The sequence below is a fragment of the Pseudozyma flocculosa genome, assembly GCF_000417875.1.
Source record: "Pseudozyma flocculosa PF-1 unplaced genomic scaffold scaffold00012, whole genome shotgun sequence".
NCBI classification, from domain to species: Eukaryota; Fungi; Basidiomycota; class Ustilaginomycetes; order Ustilaginales; family Ustilaginaceae; genus Pseudozyma; species Pseudozyma flocculosa.
Genome location: NW_006920880.1, coordinates 345130 through 363458, shown reverse-complemented (window position 1 = coordinate 363458; position 18329 = coordinate 345130). Strand labels below are relative to the sequence as shown.

General features: G+C 65.4%; 5 protein-coding genes across 5 annotated transcripts in view; 3 read left to right on the top strand and 2 right to left on the bottom strand.

Moving 5' to 3' along the window:
- Window positions 1-968: 968 nt before the first annotated feature.
- Window positions 969-1499, top strand: PFL1_03867 (uncharacterized protein; the record flags this gene model as incomplete). Its single annotated transcript, XM_007881390.1, has 2 exons — window positions 969-1013; window positions 1134-1499. The coding sequence occupies 2 exons, from the start codon at window positions 969-971 to the stop codon at window positions 1497-1499; spliced, it is 411 nt and encodes a 136-aa protein (XP_007879581.1).
- A 1122-nt stretch (window positions 1500-2621) lies between these two features.
- On the top strand, window positions 2622-4120 carry PFL1_03866 (uncharacterized protein; the record flags this gene model as incomplete). Its single annotated transcript, XM_007881389.1, has 3 exons — window positions 2622-2676; window positions 2873-3964; window positions 4059-4120. 3 exons carry the CDS (start codon window positions 2622-2624, stop codon window positions 4118-4120), a joined length of 1209 nt encoding a protein of 402 aa, XP_007879580.1.
- Window positions 4121-4369: 249 nt separating this feature from the next.
- PFL1_03865 (uncharacterized protein) lies at window positions 4370-5761 on the bottom strand (the record flags this gene model as incomplete). The annotated part of the gene is made up of 1 exon (XM_007881388.1): window positions 4370-5761. One exon carries the CDS (start codon window positions 5759-5761, stop codon window positions 4370-4372), a length of 1392 nt encoding a protein of 463 aa, XP_007879579.1.
- A 1054-nt stretch (window positions 5762-6815) lies between these two features.
- On the bottom strand, window positions 6816-9326 carry PFL1_03864 (uncharacterized protein; the record flags this gene model as incomplete). Its single annotated transcript, XM_007881387.1, has 2 exons — window positions 6816-7054; window positions 7148-9326. 2 exons carry the CDS (start codon window positions 9324-9326, stop codon window positions 6816-6818), a joined length of 2418 nt encoding a protein of 805 aa, XP_007879578.1.
- Window positions 9327-16576: 7250 nt separating this feature from the next.
- The window catches only part of PFL1_03863 (uncharacterized protein), a gene marked incomplete at both ends in the record, with an annotated part of 2582 nt that continues 829 nt past the window's right edge, over window positions 16577-18329 (top strand). The window contains 3 exons of the mRNA XM_007881386.1: window positions 16577-17102; window positions 17202-18125; window positions 18244-18313. Coding sequence (XP_007879577.1) covers window positions 16577-17102; window positions 17202-18125; window positions 18244-18313 — 1520 coding nt within the window. The remainder of the gene's footprint in view (window positions 17103-17201; window positions 18126-18243; window positions 18314-18329) is intronic.

Here is an 18329-nt window from a genome sequence, read left to right as displayed (position 1 = left end):
GGCAGGGCCGGGGTTGGTTGGTTGGTTGACGGGCGCGGCAGGCCAGGGTCCCGCCAGGTCTGTCGGCGATGTGTGGAGGGCCGAAGCGGCCGCGAGAAAATCCCGGGAGACTCGACGAGGATCAGCGCCAGGTCTCGCCCGCGCCCGCCAGGCTGAAATTAATCACGTTCACCTCGTTTTGATCCGCTGATCCCTGGCACTCTCCCGTAATTTTCTTTGGCGCGTCGTGGAACCCTCGACTCTCCCGTCATTTTTTTCTCCGCGCGTGCTGCCTGCCGTAGGCGAGCAGCCCCCCCTGGCATTTTTTAGAACTTCCTCTGGCCGAGCGCAGGGCCGACATGCCCGCCAGCCGGCCAATCGAACACGACGCGCCGACCGCGCTGCTCCTGTATCGACCGCAGATCGAGAGCAAGCAGAGCAAGCAGAGCAAGCAGAGCAAGCAGAGAGAGAGAGAGGATTCTGGCCCACATGCCTCTCCGCCCTCGTGCATCATCCGGCAGGCAGCAGAGGGGCCAGCAGCCCGCCTCGCCCCGTCGCCCGTGATTTGAGAAATGACGGGAGACTCTGCCCCAAGGGCCAAGCTCCACGTACGGCAGCCCGAGCGCCGGGCGTGGGTGTGATTCCGTCGTTTGCGTTGGGCAGCAGGCCTGCCTTGGGCTAGGCAAGGGGCGGTGCAGGCAGGTGCAGCGCTGGCCCCCCCACTGCACCGCCTGGCTGCCTGCTGGCCTCTCTTTCCGCGAGATACGGGCGTCTGGCGCAGCGCGACACGCAGCCAGGCCGCCCCTTCCCCCAACTCCCCCTGCCTGGGCCGAGCGGGCTGGCGGGCCATCCGAATAAAAGGCAAGCCTCCGCTCGGCCTGTTTCCTTCTCTCTCCCTCTCCTCATCCACTCACCGCACATCTTCAAGCCTCTTTGCACTCTTCGCACACAAGCACCTATCCACTCAACCCCAACCAACACTCGTCACAATGGCTCGCACTAAGCAGACTGCCCGAAAGTCCACCGGTGGCAAGGTGAGTTGAGCGAATGCTACCTGCCCACCCGGCGCGGCGTCTGGCCCTATCGCAACGACACCGGGCTCATCGCCTTGCACCCTCTCCTTGCTCGCCCGTCTGCTTTCCCCCATCTCACAGGCCCCCCGTAAGCAGCTCGCCACCAAGGCTGCCCGCAAGTCGGCCCCCTCGGCCGGTGGTGTCAAGAAGCCCCACCGTTACCGCCCCGGTACCGTCGCTCTTCGTGAGATCCGTCGCTACCAGAAGTCGACCGAGCTCCTGATCCGCAAGCTGCCCTTCCAGCGCCTGGTCCGCGAGATCGCCCAGGACTTCAAGACGGACCTGCGCTTCCAGTCGAGCGCCGTCATGGCCCTCCAGGAGTCGGCCGAGGCCTACCTCGTCTCGCTGTTTGAGGACACCAACCTGGCCGCCATCCACGCCAAGCGTGTCACGATCCAGCCCAAGGACATCGCGCTGGCCCGCCGTCTCCGTGGCGAGCGCACCTAAGCGCCACCCGCATCCTCACACCCCTACACCCCGATCGCCTCCTCTTGCTGCTGGTAGCTAGCACCTCGTCCATCGCCTGGTTCGCCCCTTTACCTCCCCCTTTTTCCTTCTTTCCCCTTCGGTCTCCGTGTACTTCTAGCTTTCGATCTCGGCCATATAAGCATTAACCCAACAAACGGCCGAGCAGCGAGCATCCGCGTGTGTGCAGCTTCGTTGCGCCACCCGTGTTCAGCCTGGGCGCGTGTGGCTCCGCCCACAGTCGAGCTGGCACGCGGCCGGGTGCCGCCCACCGCGGCTGGACCCTGCCCAGACCTCCGCTCGGAAACCGGAGTCGAGACAGGCAGTCGGATCGAGTTTGAGTCTCGACAAATATCGGGCGATCGGGCGACGAGAGCGATCGGCTGCGCATGTGAAAAGGGAAAGCCGTCAGCCAGGGAAATCGCAGGCGAGCCTGATTGGGCCTCGGCAACTGGGGAGTGCCCTCAACCGGCTACCGGGCCCTTGGCCGGCCAGCAAGCTAGGCAGGCCCAGGCAGGGGGCCGCGTAGAGCTTGGCCTGACCGGGCCCCCCGCTGGCCCCTCTGCTGCCTGCCTATGGAGAGCGGGCGATCCGGCAGGGGTGTGGAGGCAAAAAGCCTCAGCCTCAGCCTCGCCGAGCGTTTCACAGGCAGGCAGGCAGGCCTCAGGCACGGCCAGCCAGCCAGCCAGTCAGCCAGACAGGCTGGAGGAAGAAGCAACCAAGGGCCAGCCAGGCCAAGAGGCTAGGCTGGGCCTGGGCTGGGAAGGTCGATCGCCCGACGTGCGTGGGCTCTCCGCATTCCCTGACTTCGGGCAGCCCTCCAGGCCAGGCAGACAGGCCCAGGCCTAGGCCCGGGCGGGGCATGCCACCCGTCCCTCGATCCGGCAAGCCTGGCCTTCCAGCCGGTGGTCGGCCCCTTGCCCCTTGGCCGGACCCCTCCCCGGCCCCCGCCTTCTCTCGCCTTCCCCTTGGTATTTAACCACCCTGGCTGCCCCCGGCCCGCTTCTTCTTCCGGTCCCTCCATCACGCCCGCCCGCTTCGGTATCTCTCCATCCCCTCCTTCTCTCTTTGCCACACGCCACCCGCTTCGACCCAGCAGCCGCCATGTCCGCCACTCGCCACGGAAAGCAGAACATCCTCGCGCAGCACGATGACGATGGTGAGTGTTGGCCAAGCTAGGCAGTGCGTCGATGCAGACGACGGCGAAGACGGCGAAGACCAGGGGAAGCACGGCGCATGCACGCCAACGATGGATGCGCCACAGCCTGTCCAGCGGTGCGTGCGTTGCACAGAAGAGGAGCTCGAGCTGACGCGGCCCGCCCTCTTGCCACCTTCCCCTGGACTCGCTCTCGCAGTCGTGATCGTCTCGGCGCTCCGAACCGCCATCACCCGCGCCAAGAAGGGCGGCCTTGCCCAGTGCTGCCCCGAGGAGATGCTCGGCAACGTCCTCAAGGCCGTCATCGCCGAGAGCAAGATCGACCCCAAGCTCATCGAGGACGTCGCCGTCGGCAACGTCCTGCCCCCCGGTGGTGGCGCCACCGCCGCCCGCATGGGTGCCCTGTGGGCCGGCATCCCCAACACCGCCGCCGTCAACACTGTCAACCGCCAGTGCTCGTCGGGCCTCGCCACCGTCAACCAGATTGCCAACCAGATTGCCCTCGGCCAGATTGAGATTGGCATCGGCGCCGGTGTCGAGTCGATGACGCTCAACTACGGAGCCGGCGTCATGCCCAGCAAGATGTCGGACGCCGTCATGGAGAACGAGGAGGCGGCCGACTGCCTGATGCCCATGGGCATCACGTCCGAGAACGTGGCCAAGAAGTACAACGTCGACCGCAAGAAGCAGGACACGTTCGCCGCCGAGTCGTTTGCGCGCGCCTCGGCCGCCCAGAAGGCGGGCAAGTTCAAGAGCGAGATTGTCCCCGTCAAGTACACCGACGACGACGGCAACGACAAGACCGTCGACGCCGACGACGGCATCCGCGAGGGCGTCACCGTCGAGAGCCTGAGCAAGCTCAAGCCCGCCTTCTCCAAGGACGGCTTCACCCACGCCGGCAACGCGTCACAGGTCAGCGACGGCGCCGCCGCCGTCCTCCTCGCCAAGCGCAGCGTTGCCAAGAAGCTCGGCCTGCCCATCCGCGGCAAGTTTGTCACGGCCGCCGTCGTCGGCGTGCCGCCCAACATCATGGGCGTCGGCCCCGCGTTTGCCATCCCCAGGCTGTTTGAGCTGACCGGCCTCAACAAGGACGACATCGACTTCTACGAGATCAACGAGGCCTTCGCCTCGCAGGCCGTCATGTCCATCGAGCACGTCGGCCTCGACTACAAGAAGGTCAACCCCGTCGGCGGCGCCATTGCCATGGGCCACCCGCTGGGATGCACCGGCTCGCGACAGATTGCCACGGCCCTCGCCGAGGCCAAGCGCCGCGGCGGCAAGCAGCTCATCGGTGAGTACAGCGGGGTCGAGGCGAGGTGTGTCGACGTCGAACGGAGGCTGACCTGGACCCTGCCCTGCCTCTCGTCTTCCGCACCCGCCCTCAGTCACGAGCATGTGCATCGGCTCGGGAATGGGCATGGCCTCGCTCATCGTCGCCGAGCACTGAGCGGTGGCAGCACGTCGTGTTCGTTTGTACATTACTACTACAGCCGTCGGGCGATACAAGTCGATGGATTGGCCTGGTCCCAACAGGCGGCGTGTGCTGGCGATTGGCGTCGAGCCGTCGCCAGCACGCCCCTGCCCGCCTGTTCGTTCCTGTTCCTCGACCTTGTGATCCGTGGCAGCGATGGCCATCGCTATCCTCTTCCCCTTGACGCGGGGCTGCCCCGACGCTGCTGCCGCTTTCAGCAGTATGCTACAGCTGCCGCTGCTGCTCCTGCTCGGCCTTGAGCAGCGTCTCGAGGCCCTGGGCGATGTCGGCGCGGAGGTCCTCAAAGTCCTCTAGGCCGACCGAGACGCGGATGAGGCGAGCATCTTCGCCCGGGTCGCTGACGATGCGGTGTTCCATGAGCGACTCGACGCCGCCGAGGGACGTGGCGGGGGTAAAGTAGCGGAGGAGGTGGGGCAGCATGCGCGCGTACTCTGGCTTGGTGGTACGGAAGGCGAAGGTGGGCGACCAGCCGCCGGGCATCTGCTGGCGCGGGTCGAAGCCGAGCCCCTCGGACTTGGCCAGCGGATCCAGATCGGTATCCTGCCGCGGCTGGAGGCTGCCGTGCCAGGTGCGTCCGATCACCTTTCCGCCCGAGATCGACGACGGCGATGTAGACGACGACGACGACGGCGGCGGCGACTGCTGCTCCCCAGTGTCGCCGCTGCTGGTGTCGGAAGACTTTGACGGCAGGCTGAGACTGTGCAGCCACTGGGCGAGCTTGGTGGCCGTCTCGCTCTGCCTCTGGACGCGCAGCGTGAGGGTGCGGAGCGATCGGAGGAGGAGGTAGGCTTCGAGGCTGCCGAGCGTCGAGCCGAGGTAGGTGCGGTCGTGCCAGAGTGCGTCCCAGTCCGCTTTGTCCTTGACGGCCAGCACGCCGCAGAGGACGTCCGAGTGGCCGCCAAAGTACTTTGTGCCCGAGTGCATGACCATATCGGCGCCGAACGCGAACGGGTCGGTGAGCGGGGGCGGGGCAAAGGTCGAGTCGACGACGAGGCTGCCGCCGGCGGCGCGGGTGCGCTCCGAGTAGAGCGAGAGGTCGCGCGCCTCTCCGGTCGGGTTGAGGGGCGTCTCGACCCAGACGAGCAGGCCGCCGTCCCTCTGCTTTTCCGGTGCGAAGCGCGGGTACTCTGCGTCGAGGTCGATGACCTTTACGTCCCTGCCCCTCGAGTAGAGCTTGAGGGATGCGTGGACGCCGTGGTAGCCGTTGCGGATGGCGACGACCGAGGGCGAGTAGAAGAGGAGGGCGGCGTAGGCGGCGTTGAGGCCCGAGGCGTACGTCAGCGCGTGGCCGCGCAGCAGCGACGAGAGGACCTTTTCGGCGCGCAGGTTCGTGTCCTGCGAGTAGCGGCTGTAGACGTGGGTGGGCGGGTCCTGGAAGTCAAAGTCGACCTCGCCCGCCACGGCGCTGCGCATGTGCGCCGCCGCGGCAGAGTCCGGGTGCGGGGCGCGGAACGTGGTGCTCGTGGTGAGGGTGGGTGCGATGGGGTGGTTGGGGTGCGCCAGGTGGTCGACGTCGTCCCGGTGCAGCAGCTGCGTCGCCAGGCCGGGCGCGGGCAGGCCGCCGTGGGCCGAGGCGATGTTGTGCTGGTCCACCATGCCGATATGTGCGGGTCGACGTGCGTGTGTTGTGGTGGCGGTTCGAGAGGAGATGGTGGGTGGGTGGGGTCGAGGTGGCGAGGAAAGGAGCACCCACTCAGTCACTTTCTGCCCTCCGCCCGCCGACCGTCGACTGCGAGGAGAGCGTGGCCGGGCCGTTCTTTGCGGGCCGAGGGGCGGGCGGGCGTGGCTGCAGCGGAAATTGACCTTCTTCCACGCTCGTTCCCCCCTTTGACTCTGGCGGGCCTCGCAAGTTGCCGGGTCCACGCCGCGAAGGTCACCGGGCCCACCCTGCACCGCCTCTGCCCTCCCCTTCCCCTCGGCCCCCGGCTCGCTCAAGCGCACACGCCTCTCTGCTCGCCGTCAGGGCAAGCATCGCCATCATCACCATTCGCAAATGCTCTTTCTTTCGCGGATCAGATAGGGGGAAAGGACATGCGAGGACATGCGAGGACAGCGGTAACGGCCGTAGCCGCGCCGCGCGCCCGCCACAAGGGCAACAATCGGGAAAAGGGGACGTGGACCTACTGCGCCCTCGCCAGCGAATCCCCCCACTAAGCTGTTTTGCCATCGCCCCACGCTCAAGACAAGGGTGGAAGAGGTCAGTGGAGCAGAGCATGACACAGAGTTGGCTTACCTGATCGCGCAATCTTGCGGCGCCCAGAGAGACAAGGAAGTTGATGTTTTTGATGCGGCCCCTGTTCGGCGCGATTGAGGCCGTGTGGGCGACCGGGACTTGAAGACGGCCGTGATGGGGAAATGAGGTGACGGCGATGATGGCCGGGACAATGATGGTACACTTGCTGGACGACGGTGACGTGGGTGTGGCCTGAGGGCTGGAGGAGCTGTGCCTGTGTCGCTCCGAGAGCGTGGGCGGACGTGACGAGAGGGTATGCGGACGGATGCTTGCTTTGCTTTGGGGACGGGGTCGAGCTGATGGATCGACGCCCAGTCAGTTGTTCGACGAGGCGTGGGGCGGATCTGGGGCGCCTCGGTGGCGCTAGTTGCTCGGCTGATCGGACTGGCCTGGACGCCCGGATGGGACAGGGAGACCCTAATCGACCCTGGCGCGCTTGGTATCGCCGCTGTCGGCATCGTCTGCGCCTGCCGAGTCGTCTTCGAGGCCACGCTTGTTGAGTGCTGCAGTCGCACCGGCGCTCGCCACCGACGCATCTCCGTAGACGCTGTCGTCGGCCTCGGCCTCGGCCGGGCCAAGAGCGGCCGGACCTTCCGCTGCGGGCTCCTCTGTATGGTCTTCGTACTCGACAATCTCCTCCTCGTCGTCGCCGGGGCCTGTAGTGTTCGTCGAGGCGAGAGCAGAGCCGGTCAGCAACGGCCGAGCATCCGGATGGCGGACATCAAGCGCCGACGACAGATGATACGTACCGACGTGGGTCGCAGCTTCCGCATAGGACTGGTCGACGGCGCCGTCCGAGTCATCGATGGTGACGGAACCATCGCCCTCTTCGTCGTCGTCTTCTTCTTCCCCCTCGTCTGCCTCCTCTGCCTCGTCTCCTACCGCCTCCCCCTCCTCTGCCTCCTCTTCTGCCTCCGCCTCTCCCTCCTCGAAGTCGGCTTCCTCCTCCGCCTCGTCCTCGTATGCTTCGGCGCCGTCTTCTGCTTCAGCACCGTCCGCTACCTCGTGCGTCGCCGGGTACTCGCCCTCCTCCTCTTCGGCCAATCCGTCGTCTCCACCGTCTTCCTGCCAGCCTTCAGGCTCGTCCTCGTACGCTTCCTGCTCGTCCCACTCCTCGGTCTGATCGGCTGCAGCCGCAGCTTCATCGCCATTGGCCCCAGCGGCACCTTCGACTCCGTCCGCCTCGTCAATCTCGTCGAGCTCGTCCTCGTCTCCTTCCTCGTTGACCGTGACATAGGTCTGGTCCGCCTCTTCGTGCTCTGCCGCCTCTGCCTCGCCGTCAGGGGCTTGGGCTGCAGTGCCCGACGGTCCAGCATCCGATGCGGGCGCTGCGGCTGCATCTTCCGCTAGATCCGGGTCGGGGCCGGCAGTTTCTGCGGGTGGCGCCGCATCTGCATGCTCTCCAGCCGATGTGGCCTCAGCGGCTTCGGCCGTGACGTCGCCGGCCTCCTCGTACGCCTCGTGCGAGTCGTCTTCGACCTCTGCGTTCTCTGCAGAAACGATCTCTTCGACCGCCTGCGCGGCGGTGTGCGCGTCCGCATCGCCGGCGTCGAGCTCGTCGTTCTCGTCGTTGGCGTCGGCGGTCGTCGGGCGGTGGGCCTGCACGTCGACCTGGCCGGACTGCTCGGCTTCGCCATGCTCGTCGTGCGCCTGCTCAATCAGGTTGGCGACGTGCTGCGCAAGCACATTGTACTTGGAGATGAAGCGCTGCGCCTCGGTGATCAGCAGGTGCAGGCTGGTGCCGTAGCCCAGTCCCTGGTGGAGCTGGAAGAGGTCGTCGAGCGTGATCTCGCGCCCATAGACATTGTCCTCTTGCACCGTGAGGTCGAGGTCCGGCATGTGGAGCACGAGCTCCGTCGCCTCCTCGAGAAACTCGCCGAGGCAGTCCTTGACGCGCAGCGAGGCAAACAGGCTCTCGAGCGGCTGCCAGAAGGTGTCGTCGGCCACCTTGAGCTTCGGCGCCGGCACCTGGACGGTCGGCTCTGCCGTCGCGTCGCGCTCGGTATCTTCGGCCGCCTGGGAGGCGCCAGTGTAGCAGGGCGGCTCGTCGTGCGAGAAGAGGACAAAGTCTTGGCCGTTGAAAGAGACCCGGACAGTGGGGGGCAGAGTGCCGTCGTCGGACTCGATGCTGTGCTCCAGCTGGTCTTCCTCGCCAGCCTCGTGCTCCGCGGCCAGCCCATTCTCCGCCGGCGCGTCCGCCCTCGAGGGCTGCGCCTGGTCTCGAGCCGAAGCATCTTCGTCCGGCTCGGCGGCACCTTCGTCGGCGAAAGACTGGTCGAAGGAGGTGGATGCCAGCTCATCGACCTCGTGGAGCTCTGTCGGGACAACGGCAGGATCGAGCGCGGACGAGCCACCCGTGGCTTCTGCTGATGCGTCGGGCGCTGTCGATGTCGGTTCTGGTTGGCCTGTGGCCGCATTCGGGCCTGACGACTCAGCGGACCTTTCATCGGCACTGGGGCCCTCGTCGACTATCGTTGCGTCGGGCACGAGTGCCGTAGTCTCGCCGAGGCTGACGGGTACATCTCCGCCGCTAGCGGAGGTTTGGAGGGGCGCAGACTCGCCGTTGGTCTCGGCCTGCCCCGCTTGCATCTCCAACGTCATGGGGTCCTGGGAAGGGGCCGCATCGGCCGTGGGCTCAGTGATGGCGGCCATCGCCGGCACCGCCTCTTCGACGAATTCGACGTCGGCGTCGTTCGACGGGGCGATTCCCTGTCCAGACTGCTCCTCGTACTCGTCGGCCATCATGCCGTCCTGGATATCCTCGGCGACGGCGGCCTCGTCGGCCATGACATCGTCCTGCTGGCTGCTGGAAGACTGCTGCTGCGGCGTCGAGGCATGGAAAGGCAGGTGCGAAGGGCCAGACATCCTCATCTCGTAGTCGACGTCGGGCTGTGGGCCCAGAGGCGGGTCTTCGGCGATCTCCATCATGGACGGCAAGGTCACGCGAGGTCGGGAGAGGTCGCGGAAGCGTCAATTGGACGGGCGGCAAGGGTAAGGGCGGGTTTCGTACGAGCCGTGGGACGTCTGATGCTGCGCTATGGATGAGTCGGACAAGACAATTCGAGGCCTGAGGTGGTGCTAGAAAGGGAGGAAAGAAGCGCGCGTGGCGAGGTGTCTGGATTGCGAGCAGGTTGACAACGTGGTCAGTGGCGAAGAGGGGGGGTTGGTGGGGGGCAGCCCGTTGAGACCCCTGCAGTCGACGGGGCCTGGCTGCCTTTTCGAAATTTTCTCGGTTCCGCATTCTGACATGCGGCGCTCGCGACTCAGCCTGCCATGAGATTGGACGCTGCCCCGCCTTCACACCCTCGCCCTCGCCCTCGCCCTCGCCCTCGCCCTCGCTCTCGCTCTCTGCAAGGCTTGCTTGATCACAAACCAGACAAGGCGCTTTCAACGATAGGCTCCAGGATGGACTCAGCCTTCCTTCGTGCAGATGGCCGTCGTCAGCAGATCGGTCCTCTGCTGCTCTGCTCTGCCGGTACAAGCTGTCGGCATCCTCGTCGCTCCCCGCTTTACCAAAGCGGGTACGTCGGCCCTGGCCCGGACAGAGGTGGGCTTGTCCTTTGATGAACAGACGGATGACTTGCGAGTGGCGTCTGGCATCGATCACCTTGAATGCATGGCAACAAGTCCATGTGAGGCAGGCTCTCGGTCGCCCAGAGACGCTGCCTCGAGCGCGATGGTGCCGGACCGATTGGGCAGCCGTGCCCAGACGGTCTCGACAGCACTCTCGCCGGTGCTCAGTGGAGCGATTGCTTGCACCAGGTAGTGAATACTCTACATAGACGGTCAGCCCCTCCCGCGTTCCGAGGCGGCATGCCCGAGCTCCGTGCCATCTTGTGTCGAGCAGCAGGTCGCCGGATCGTGACCCTGTCATCGGCTCCGGGGACGTTCGATTGCCACAGCACTTCGTCGATGGCCCAGCATGGCGCCGACGGTAACCTACACCGTTCTTGTACACGCACAAGAAGTGGCGCTGCCGGCGTACGCGAAGCAATCGTGGCAGCATTCGGGAAGCGACCAAAGTGGCGCTGAGCAAGCATCGGCTTTCGCCTCAGGGGTAGGGCCATCATCCCGGGGGTTCGGGCCCTACCCAAGCCGAGACCTGAGGCGATGGAGCAGGTGCGCAATACGGCTCCAACCGGGACGTTGCCATGACGGCCATGTTGGAAGCCGTCCCAGCTCATCGACGCCACCGAAGCGCTCGACGATGCCGGCAGAGCCTCGTATGCAGCAGGTCATCCCAGCCCTTTCTTTCTAGCAGCCCGTCCTTTGCGACCGTGAGGCCGCGGTTGCCGGTCCACGTTTCCAGTGTACGGCCTCGAGCGATGTGCGCGTATACCTGTCTGTTGTACGTATATGAGGAGCCAGCAGCCCCAGGATCAGAAGATATCTACTGATCGTACACAATTGACCCCGGCGAACGCGCGGACGGAAGCCGCTTTCCGGTGGCTTCTAGAGCCAGCATCTTGCCGGTCTGATAGGCAGTCTGCCTCGCTGGGGTGGCGCAGCAGCACGCCCGACGGTTTCCTGGCCCAGTGCGCCCAGAGCGCTCGCTTCCAAACCTTGCTCTCACGGCAGATAGGAGGCCCCAGACGCAGCTGCGCGGGTGAGTCCCGTGTCGTCTTCTTGCCTGCCAGCCGCGCATCGCAGCCGGAGGCATCAGCGGCCCCTGCTCGAGAGCACCGCTCTGGTCGCCAGAGTGCGCCGTCCGGGGATGCAAACGCGAGGGGCTCGTGTGCGAGCATAGCGCCGGCGACTGCGGCGGACAACGGGCTGGCAACCGAAGCACAGTGGACGGGAACGGCGAATCGACAATACGATGGAGCTCGGGGACTGCCAAGGCGGTAAAGCTAGGTAGGGGAGGGCGTTGAGGGCTTCCATGCATGTGTCGAGGTCGTTGATGTCCGGGCCTGGGCTCAAGTACAAAGACGTCCGGGAATCCCTTCCTTTGTCAGGCCTGCCTGCCTTTCGACGGCCGGCTGACAGCGACGCGACATGCTACCCGTCCGTTCCTCGACCTGGTCAGTTTGTACACTCGGTGTCGTCAAGCGGCGCCAACTGGTGATCCCTCGAGGTATGGAGGACGGCGCGACGCTGTGAAGCGGCTAGCGAGCTGGCCATGGTTCCACGCGCTCGAGCGCTGTAGTGCAACAACTCTAGCTCAAGGTTAGTTACGTAGATCCGCCAGTCAGCGTCGGCAGGAGCCAGATCGATCCATATTGGTCGGGGTCGAGGGCGGCGGCGGCGGCGTCGGAGGCGGAAGGCGGAAGGGAAAGGGAAAGGGCGGAGGGCGGAGGGCGGAGAGTCAAAGCGGGGCGCGTGCGGGTGGTCATACGCGGTCGATATTCCTGGCTCTACTCTGCCTGTCACGGGTCGCGAGCGACGCAGCGCCACCGCCTCCGCCGGTCGGAGCTCAAAAGTGTGCATGGAGTGACAGCAGCCAGAAGAAGCAGCAAGCAAGCAAGCATCGAACGCAAACAACGTAACGCAAGCAAGCAAGCAAGCCACACCGGATGGACGGGCGGATCAGCTGATGAGACCCTCGCAACCCGCCCGGCTGCTCGCTCCCCTTTGCCGCTCTGTGGGCGATCAACAGCAGGCAGGCACATCCAACGTTTCCAGAACCATGGCCAGCTCATGCGTCCGACAAGGTTCGCCGTTACTCTTCGTCACCACTACTTCTCAGCCCACGCATGTACGCCTGAACGGGCGAGTCTGGCAACCCCTTTTTTTGCAAGACGACAGGGCGAGTGATGATCCCATCCTGGCTGCCGTGGAGCAGCAGCAGGCAGTCAAAACCTGACGGCACCGCGTCCCGCACCCGTCGAGCCTCGCTCTCGTTCGGTAATCGACCCGGGAAACAAGCGATTGGCAGCGCGGTCAAGGGCGGATCGACAAAGCAGCCCGACCAACGCGCCACTAGTACGTTAACTAGACGAGTGACTTGGCCGGCGGGCGTACAAACATGGAGGAGAACATAGCCAAGGCCCGCTTGGTGCTTCCAACTGGACGACGACGTGGGTCGAACCAAAGGCAGCCGACATGGTCCCGTCCCATGGGCGGGGGCCGTGGCGTTCCCGGCGCACCGGCGCTAGGCCTCGCAGCCCTGCCAACGAGCTTCGAGACGGTGCGCCTGGTGCGATACCGCACTTGCTGGATGTTGGTAGGAGATGTGCAGACGGAAGCAGCTCAATGATGATCGTCAGGAAACATGATAGAGGCCGGAAGACTTCCTTTGCCGCTTGGCTGGCATCCTGGTCGACTGCGATCCTGGCACGCCATCTATTGTCCGAATGCTCTTGGGGCACGGTGGTCGGACCGTCGGTCCGCTGCACCCGCGTTCTGGTGGGTCCTCCTCGTACGTAGTCGACGGGGCCGCAAGTTCCCAAGCGAGCTGCAACGACGCAATTGAGAGGAGCCAGAAGTCGCAGGCGCGGCAGCCGCACAGCACTCTGGCGAGCACATACTCCAGAGAGGAGGACGAGGCGAAACGGATACGGCAGGTCGGTACACACATGTATCCCTCGCGGCGGCGGTGCCAAGGCGAGGAAGATGTCGGTGCAGCCGGAATCTGGGCCGCCTAGGATACGTTCATCTGGACGGTATGTATCGCAGCCGGGGTCAGATGGCAGGCGGTTGCGCATACGGCGCCGGAGCGTAAAAGAGCAAAGAGGAGCTCGTCAAGCGAAGGCGGCCGCTCGTCTAGAGATAGAATCTCCGCGGCATTCCGCCGAAAGCCGCAGCACGATGCTCGCTGCTTTATCGAGGCGCGTCCGTCGGCCGGTCTGACTCGGGTGCTGCGCGGATGTGGGACAGCGCAATGTGTGTGTATGTACGTACGTACGTACGCCCGGCATCGGCCGCGAGCGGCAGGGGCTGGCAGGCAGGCGAGCGAAGAAGCGGGCGGGCGGGCAGGGAGAGGGTGTGGGTCTGATCGGGTTTAAGCTGGCGCGGGTGCGGGCAGCATCACTGCTGCGCCTATCGACGGGCGCAGCCTGGGAGATACAGTAGTTGTGCGCACCCGCCCAGCTCAGGCTGGTCTACCGACCGATCGAGGGCGTGGCGTCTCGCATGACCGGTGGCGAGAGCCAAGCCCATCACTCTACATATGGGGATGCAGATGAAGCAGGGAGATCGAGAGGAGATGAAAGATGAGATCGGAAGAGGGCAGGCGACGGCAGGGCACGACAACGCGATCTGGCTGGCTGCAGGGGCGACGGATGATGATGACCAGCTTCATCCCTGGAAGGTGACTGTCAGCGAAATGAGGGCTGGGCGTGAGAAGCGCGAAAGGTCGAGGCGGACTGCCCCAGCGGCTCCGGATTGCGGGCGTGCGTCATGAGTGGTGGTGAGGAGCGCCGCGATGGCCAAGCGAGCCTGGTCAGACAGAGGGCGTCGCGGCAGTCGCCGTGGTACTAGATCGACTGAGGTAGGGTACGAGGAGAGAACAGGCGAGGAGAGGCAATGCAAGGCGAGGGAAGCAGGCCGGCATGGTCTTTTCCGGAAACAGCTGCCCGCCGTCGCGAGGCGAGGCGGGCAGACCGGCAGGCCAGGCCAGGCCACCTCCTTGGGCCCAACAGCTGCTGCGCTCACGGTCGGTGATGTGCCGTGCATATCGCCGCCGTGTCGGGTCTTTTCTGAGACCCTCTTCTCGATCTCGTCCTTCCCCGGCGCGCCCGAAACCAGCGCGGGCGCAGCCAGCCGGCCCAAGTCATCCATCATCTCGTCGACGAAGAGCGCAGCAGGCGGGCGAGCGAGCGACGTCGGCGGCGCCGACGACGACGACGACGAGACAAGCGCTGCATGCGACACACACCAGCACCTGTGTAGACAGACACCTGGGCCAAATGTAGCTGCTTGCGACCGCAGTGTGAAATGGCGACATGGTCGAAGCCGCTGTGGCCGCTCTGCCTGGGCCTTCGCCTGCCACATCTCGCCTGTGCAGGCTGCACATACCACCTATGTGGCCAGGGTCAAGCCGCATTGGCCGTCCTTCTTCCTGGTCACGGAGGTCAGGCCAGCCCCGTCGAGAGTGCAGCACGCCACCACCTTAATGTTCGAAGGACTCCTTGCTCCGCGGGACGGCGGCGCGTTGCCTCGAAGAGAGAGAGAGCGGGGTTGCGAGGGAGACGCAGCGACTAGAGACGCGCGAAGAAGCCGGACCCACCGGGTATGAAGCTAGAAGAAGTGTGGCGTTGCCTGACGCTGAAGTACCGGCGTAGCTACGTACGGCATCTACCGGTAGCTGTACCGAACCCGCTAAGGACCGGGCATGGTCACCTTTGGACCAGGAGCATCCCGAGTAGTCCACGTTTCGACTGGCCGTTGGTCCATCAGGAACAGCCAGGCCAGGCCAGGCCGGCTGATGGCTGGGCAGGCAATCTGCGCACCATCCTCCCTCTAGCGTGCGTGTCGGGAGTTGGCGCGGTGCAATCTGGCAGACGCTCCCAGGACCACACGAGGAGCCGCGCAGTCTGTTCGCTGAACTTGCGCCACCGCCGGCGCGGCTTTGGTCTCGGCCAGGGTCGAGGTCATCCCCGTGGCGAGAGGAAAGGCGAGTCTTGTGGCATGAACGGGAGCCGCACCTCCTTCTTGGCGTACAACAGTACTTAGGTGCTGTATTCGCGCGGCGGCCAGCGACGATGGGCGAGAGGAGCCTGCTGGACCCTCGGGCACAGAGGACGAAGGGCACGTACAGCGCGAGGGCAGATGCATGCTGTAGGCTTGCTCGCCTGCCTGCTGCCACCGCAGGAAGAGAGACATATAGAGGACTCACAGGCGGACGCTCGCACCCTGGCGGGCGGCAAGAGCGTCAGAGGCCAGACCACCGGAGAAGGGTCGAGGGAGTCTTAGTGATGGAACTCGGGCCGCCTTGGACGGGCCTGGGTGCACGAGGGGATCAAGCAGCGATTTCTGTGGCGCCCCGTGTATGTAGGGAGAGTAGAGTGGGGGGCGCTCCAAGGAGGGGGGCGCATCGGACAGAGAGGCGGGGGGAGCGGCACAGAAGGCAGAGAAGCTCGAGGACGGCAGGCGCGCACATCATACACCCAAGAAGAGGGGGAGGCCGGGCGATGATGGCTGGGCCTAGTAGGTGGTCTTCTGTCATGCTTTTTGCGCCGACGCTTGGTTGGTTGGTGGGTTCTGTCGCAGCGTAGCGCTGCTGCTGGCGTAGGGTTGGGGTTGGCCTTGGCCTAGCCTCCTAGCCTGGCCTGGCTGGATGGAAGCAGGCTGGGGCTGCCTGCTGGTCGGCTGGCTGGCTGGCTGCCTTTCCGCCCGCCCGCTCGCTCCGCCGTCGGTGCAGCCGTCCAGGTGCCCGCCCTCGACCGCTAGCCTCTTGGGTACTGGAGCTCCCTCTCGCTCTCTTCCGCCCTCCGGCCCATGTTAGGTAGGCCCCCCCTCGTCGTTGCGTTCACCATCTCGTCTGCGCGGTCCCCTTCTGCAACCCACTTGGCCAGCAGAAAAAGACGTCGACCGGCCCTGGCTTCTTTAGCCATCCTCGCCCAAAGCGCCGCGCCTCGCCTCGCCCCGGTCCTATATCTCTCCCCCTCCTGCCTTTTGCCGCCGACCTCGATCCCCAGCTGCCCCCCCCCCTCCCTCTGCCCCCTGCCTTGCCCCCACTCCGTCTCATTCGCCCTCACCGCCGACAAGCCATCCGATCGCCTCGTTCGCCCGCTCTCGCCCGCATCGCATCGACCCGACTTGCCGCCATCTTCTCCCGTCCGTCCGCGCTTCTGCGCATTCGAGCATCCCGTCCTCTGCTGCCAGCCTAGCAACCGCAGCCCTTGCCGCAGCCAACGCCGCGCCTGGGTGGAAACTCCATTGCAACCTCGTCGTCGCCGCGCTACCCTCTGCATCGGCATAGCCGCTACAGCGTTGGGCGCCCCTCGCCGCACTAGACATCGGGCCTCTCCGACGCGGATCGATCCGGTCTTCAGTCGCCATCGCAGCCGCAGCCGCCCCGACCTCGAAAGAGACTCCTCATCCTCGGCGAATCCGATCTCTGACCGTCCTCTTCTCGGCCCCAAGACCCCCTCGACCATTCGCCACCGCGGCCCACCCGATCAGAGCTCCGCACGGCTTGCGGCTTGCATCGCTGCAATCGCTCCAAGCCCCTGCCTCCGTGATCGCCGCTAGTGCACCCGCGCCCACCCCATCGCCAACCCGGAACCGCCACTCGAATGGAACCGACGCTCTTCTTGCAGACCAGCGCCACGTCCAGCCTCGCCCCTCCTCCCTCGTCCTCGATCCATCCCGCGCTCTCCGACAGGCCCGACGCCCAGCTCGCAGAACGTCACCAGAGGTCCCCCGACGCCACCTTTTCCCGATCGACGAGCGCCTTGACCGGCCCAAACGGCTACAGCAACGACGACAGCGTCCCAAAATCAGCGGCCGCTTACTCGCCCCACACGCCCCTCAACTCGTCCCGGGCATACTACAGCGACGCTTCAGTCTACCCCAAGTCTGAAGCGCACCCCGACTCGCTCCCTGCGCTCTCTGAACAAAGTCTCGGTCACTCGTCTCCCGCCGGAGCGCATTCCTCCCTAAGTGCGACGCCCAAGCAGCTGGACGACAACCTTTTCGAACGCAAACGAGGCGACGCCGTTGCCTCGAAGCCCTACCACTTTTCCCAGAATCAGGTCGCGTACAAGTTTGACAGCATGAGCAACGGCTACAATTCGCCTGCCCAGCCCGGCTTCAAAGAGGGTGAGTGAGGATTTTGCCACCGGGGAGCATGTGGTGCCGTGCGGATTCCCCGAAGGTTGGTCACCCGCTGACGATGCCATACCCTGCACCCTCTTACAGAGATCGCCAACCCGTGGGACCGCCGCGACTCGCTCCCCGTCTCTGCCAGCACGAGCCAGTTTGCCTACGACGACCAGACTAGCGGTGGCGACCGGTCGGCTAGGGGCGGCGCCCAGTATGCCTCGGGCTTCACGGCCAGGGAGAGCTTTTCCGGGAGCAGCAGCCTGAGCCCGACGACCCACTCCTCGTCGAGGCCTCCCTCGCAGATGCCGCCGCCGCTGCAGGACTCTTATATGCTCCACCGCGCCTCGATCTCGGGACCGGTCATGGGCTCCACGCCCGCCTACTCCGGAGAAGGCGGTGAGGCCGGCTTTGCCACGCACGCACCGCCCCGGGCCCACGGTCTCGCCGCCTGGGAGACTGCGTCGGGAGCAGCCAGGCCTCACACGGCCGACGGCATGTTCGGTCAGTTTGGCTTCCCGGAGCCTTACTCGATCAACGAGCCGACCAGCAGCGCGGCAGCCTCCTCCTCCGGCACGGGGCCGGCGAGCGCCTCTCTGGCGTCGGGCAGCATGTCAGCTCCTCGAGGCTTTGCTTCCGGCCCGAACTCGGCGGCAGGCATTGACGCCTATGCTCAGCAGCGGCGCTTCTCGATGCCCAACACGGCGGGCATGGCCGGCAACGGCGACATGGCAGGCAACGGTGGCGGAGGCCCGGGCGGCAACAAGGTTTTTTCCTACATGCCGCCGATGGACGACCTCGCGGGCCACGCGTACGGACCCAACGGCTACCACGGCCACATGCTCGGAGGCATGGGCGGCTTCGGTAACAATGTGGGCAAAAAGCGGCCGCGCCGACGCTACGACGAGATCGAACGCCTCTACCCCTGCAAGTGGCCAGGGTGTACAAAGAGCTACGGCACCCTCAACCATCTCAACGCGCACGTCGCGATGCAGAAGCATGGTCCGAAGCGATCGCCTTCCGGTGAGTGGCAGTGGACGTAGCCCCCCCCTCCTTTTGTGTCACGAGCACGTCGCTGACCTTCCTCGTGCCCTTGCGTACCTCTCTGCGCACGCGACCCCCCTTTCTCCCCCAACTTCAGAGTTCAAGGACATGCGCAAGGCCTGGCGTCGCCAGAAAAAGGAGGAGGAGCAGCGCAGGCAGGCTCGCCAGTCGGCGTTTGGCGAG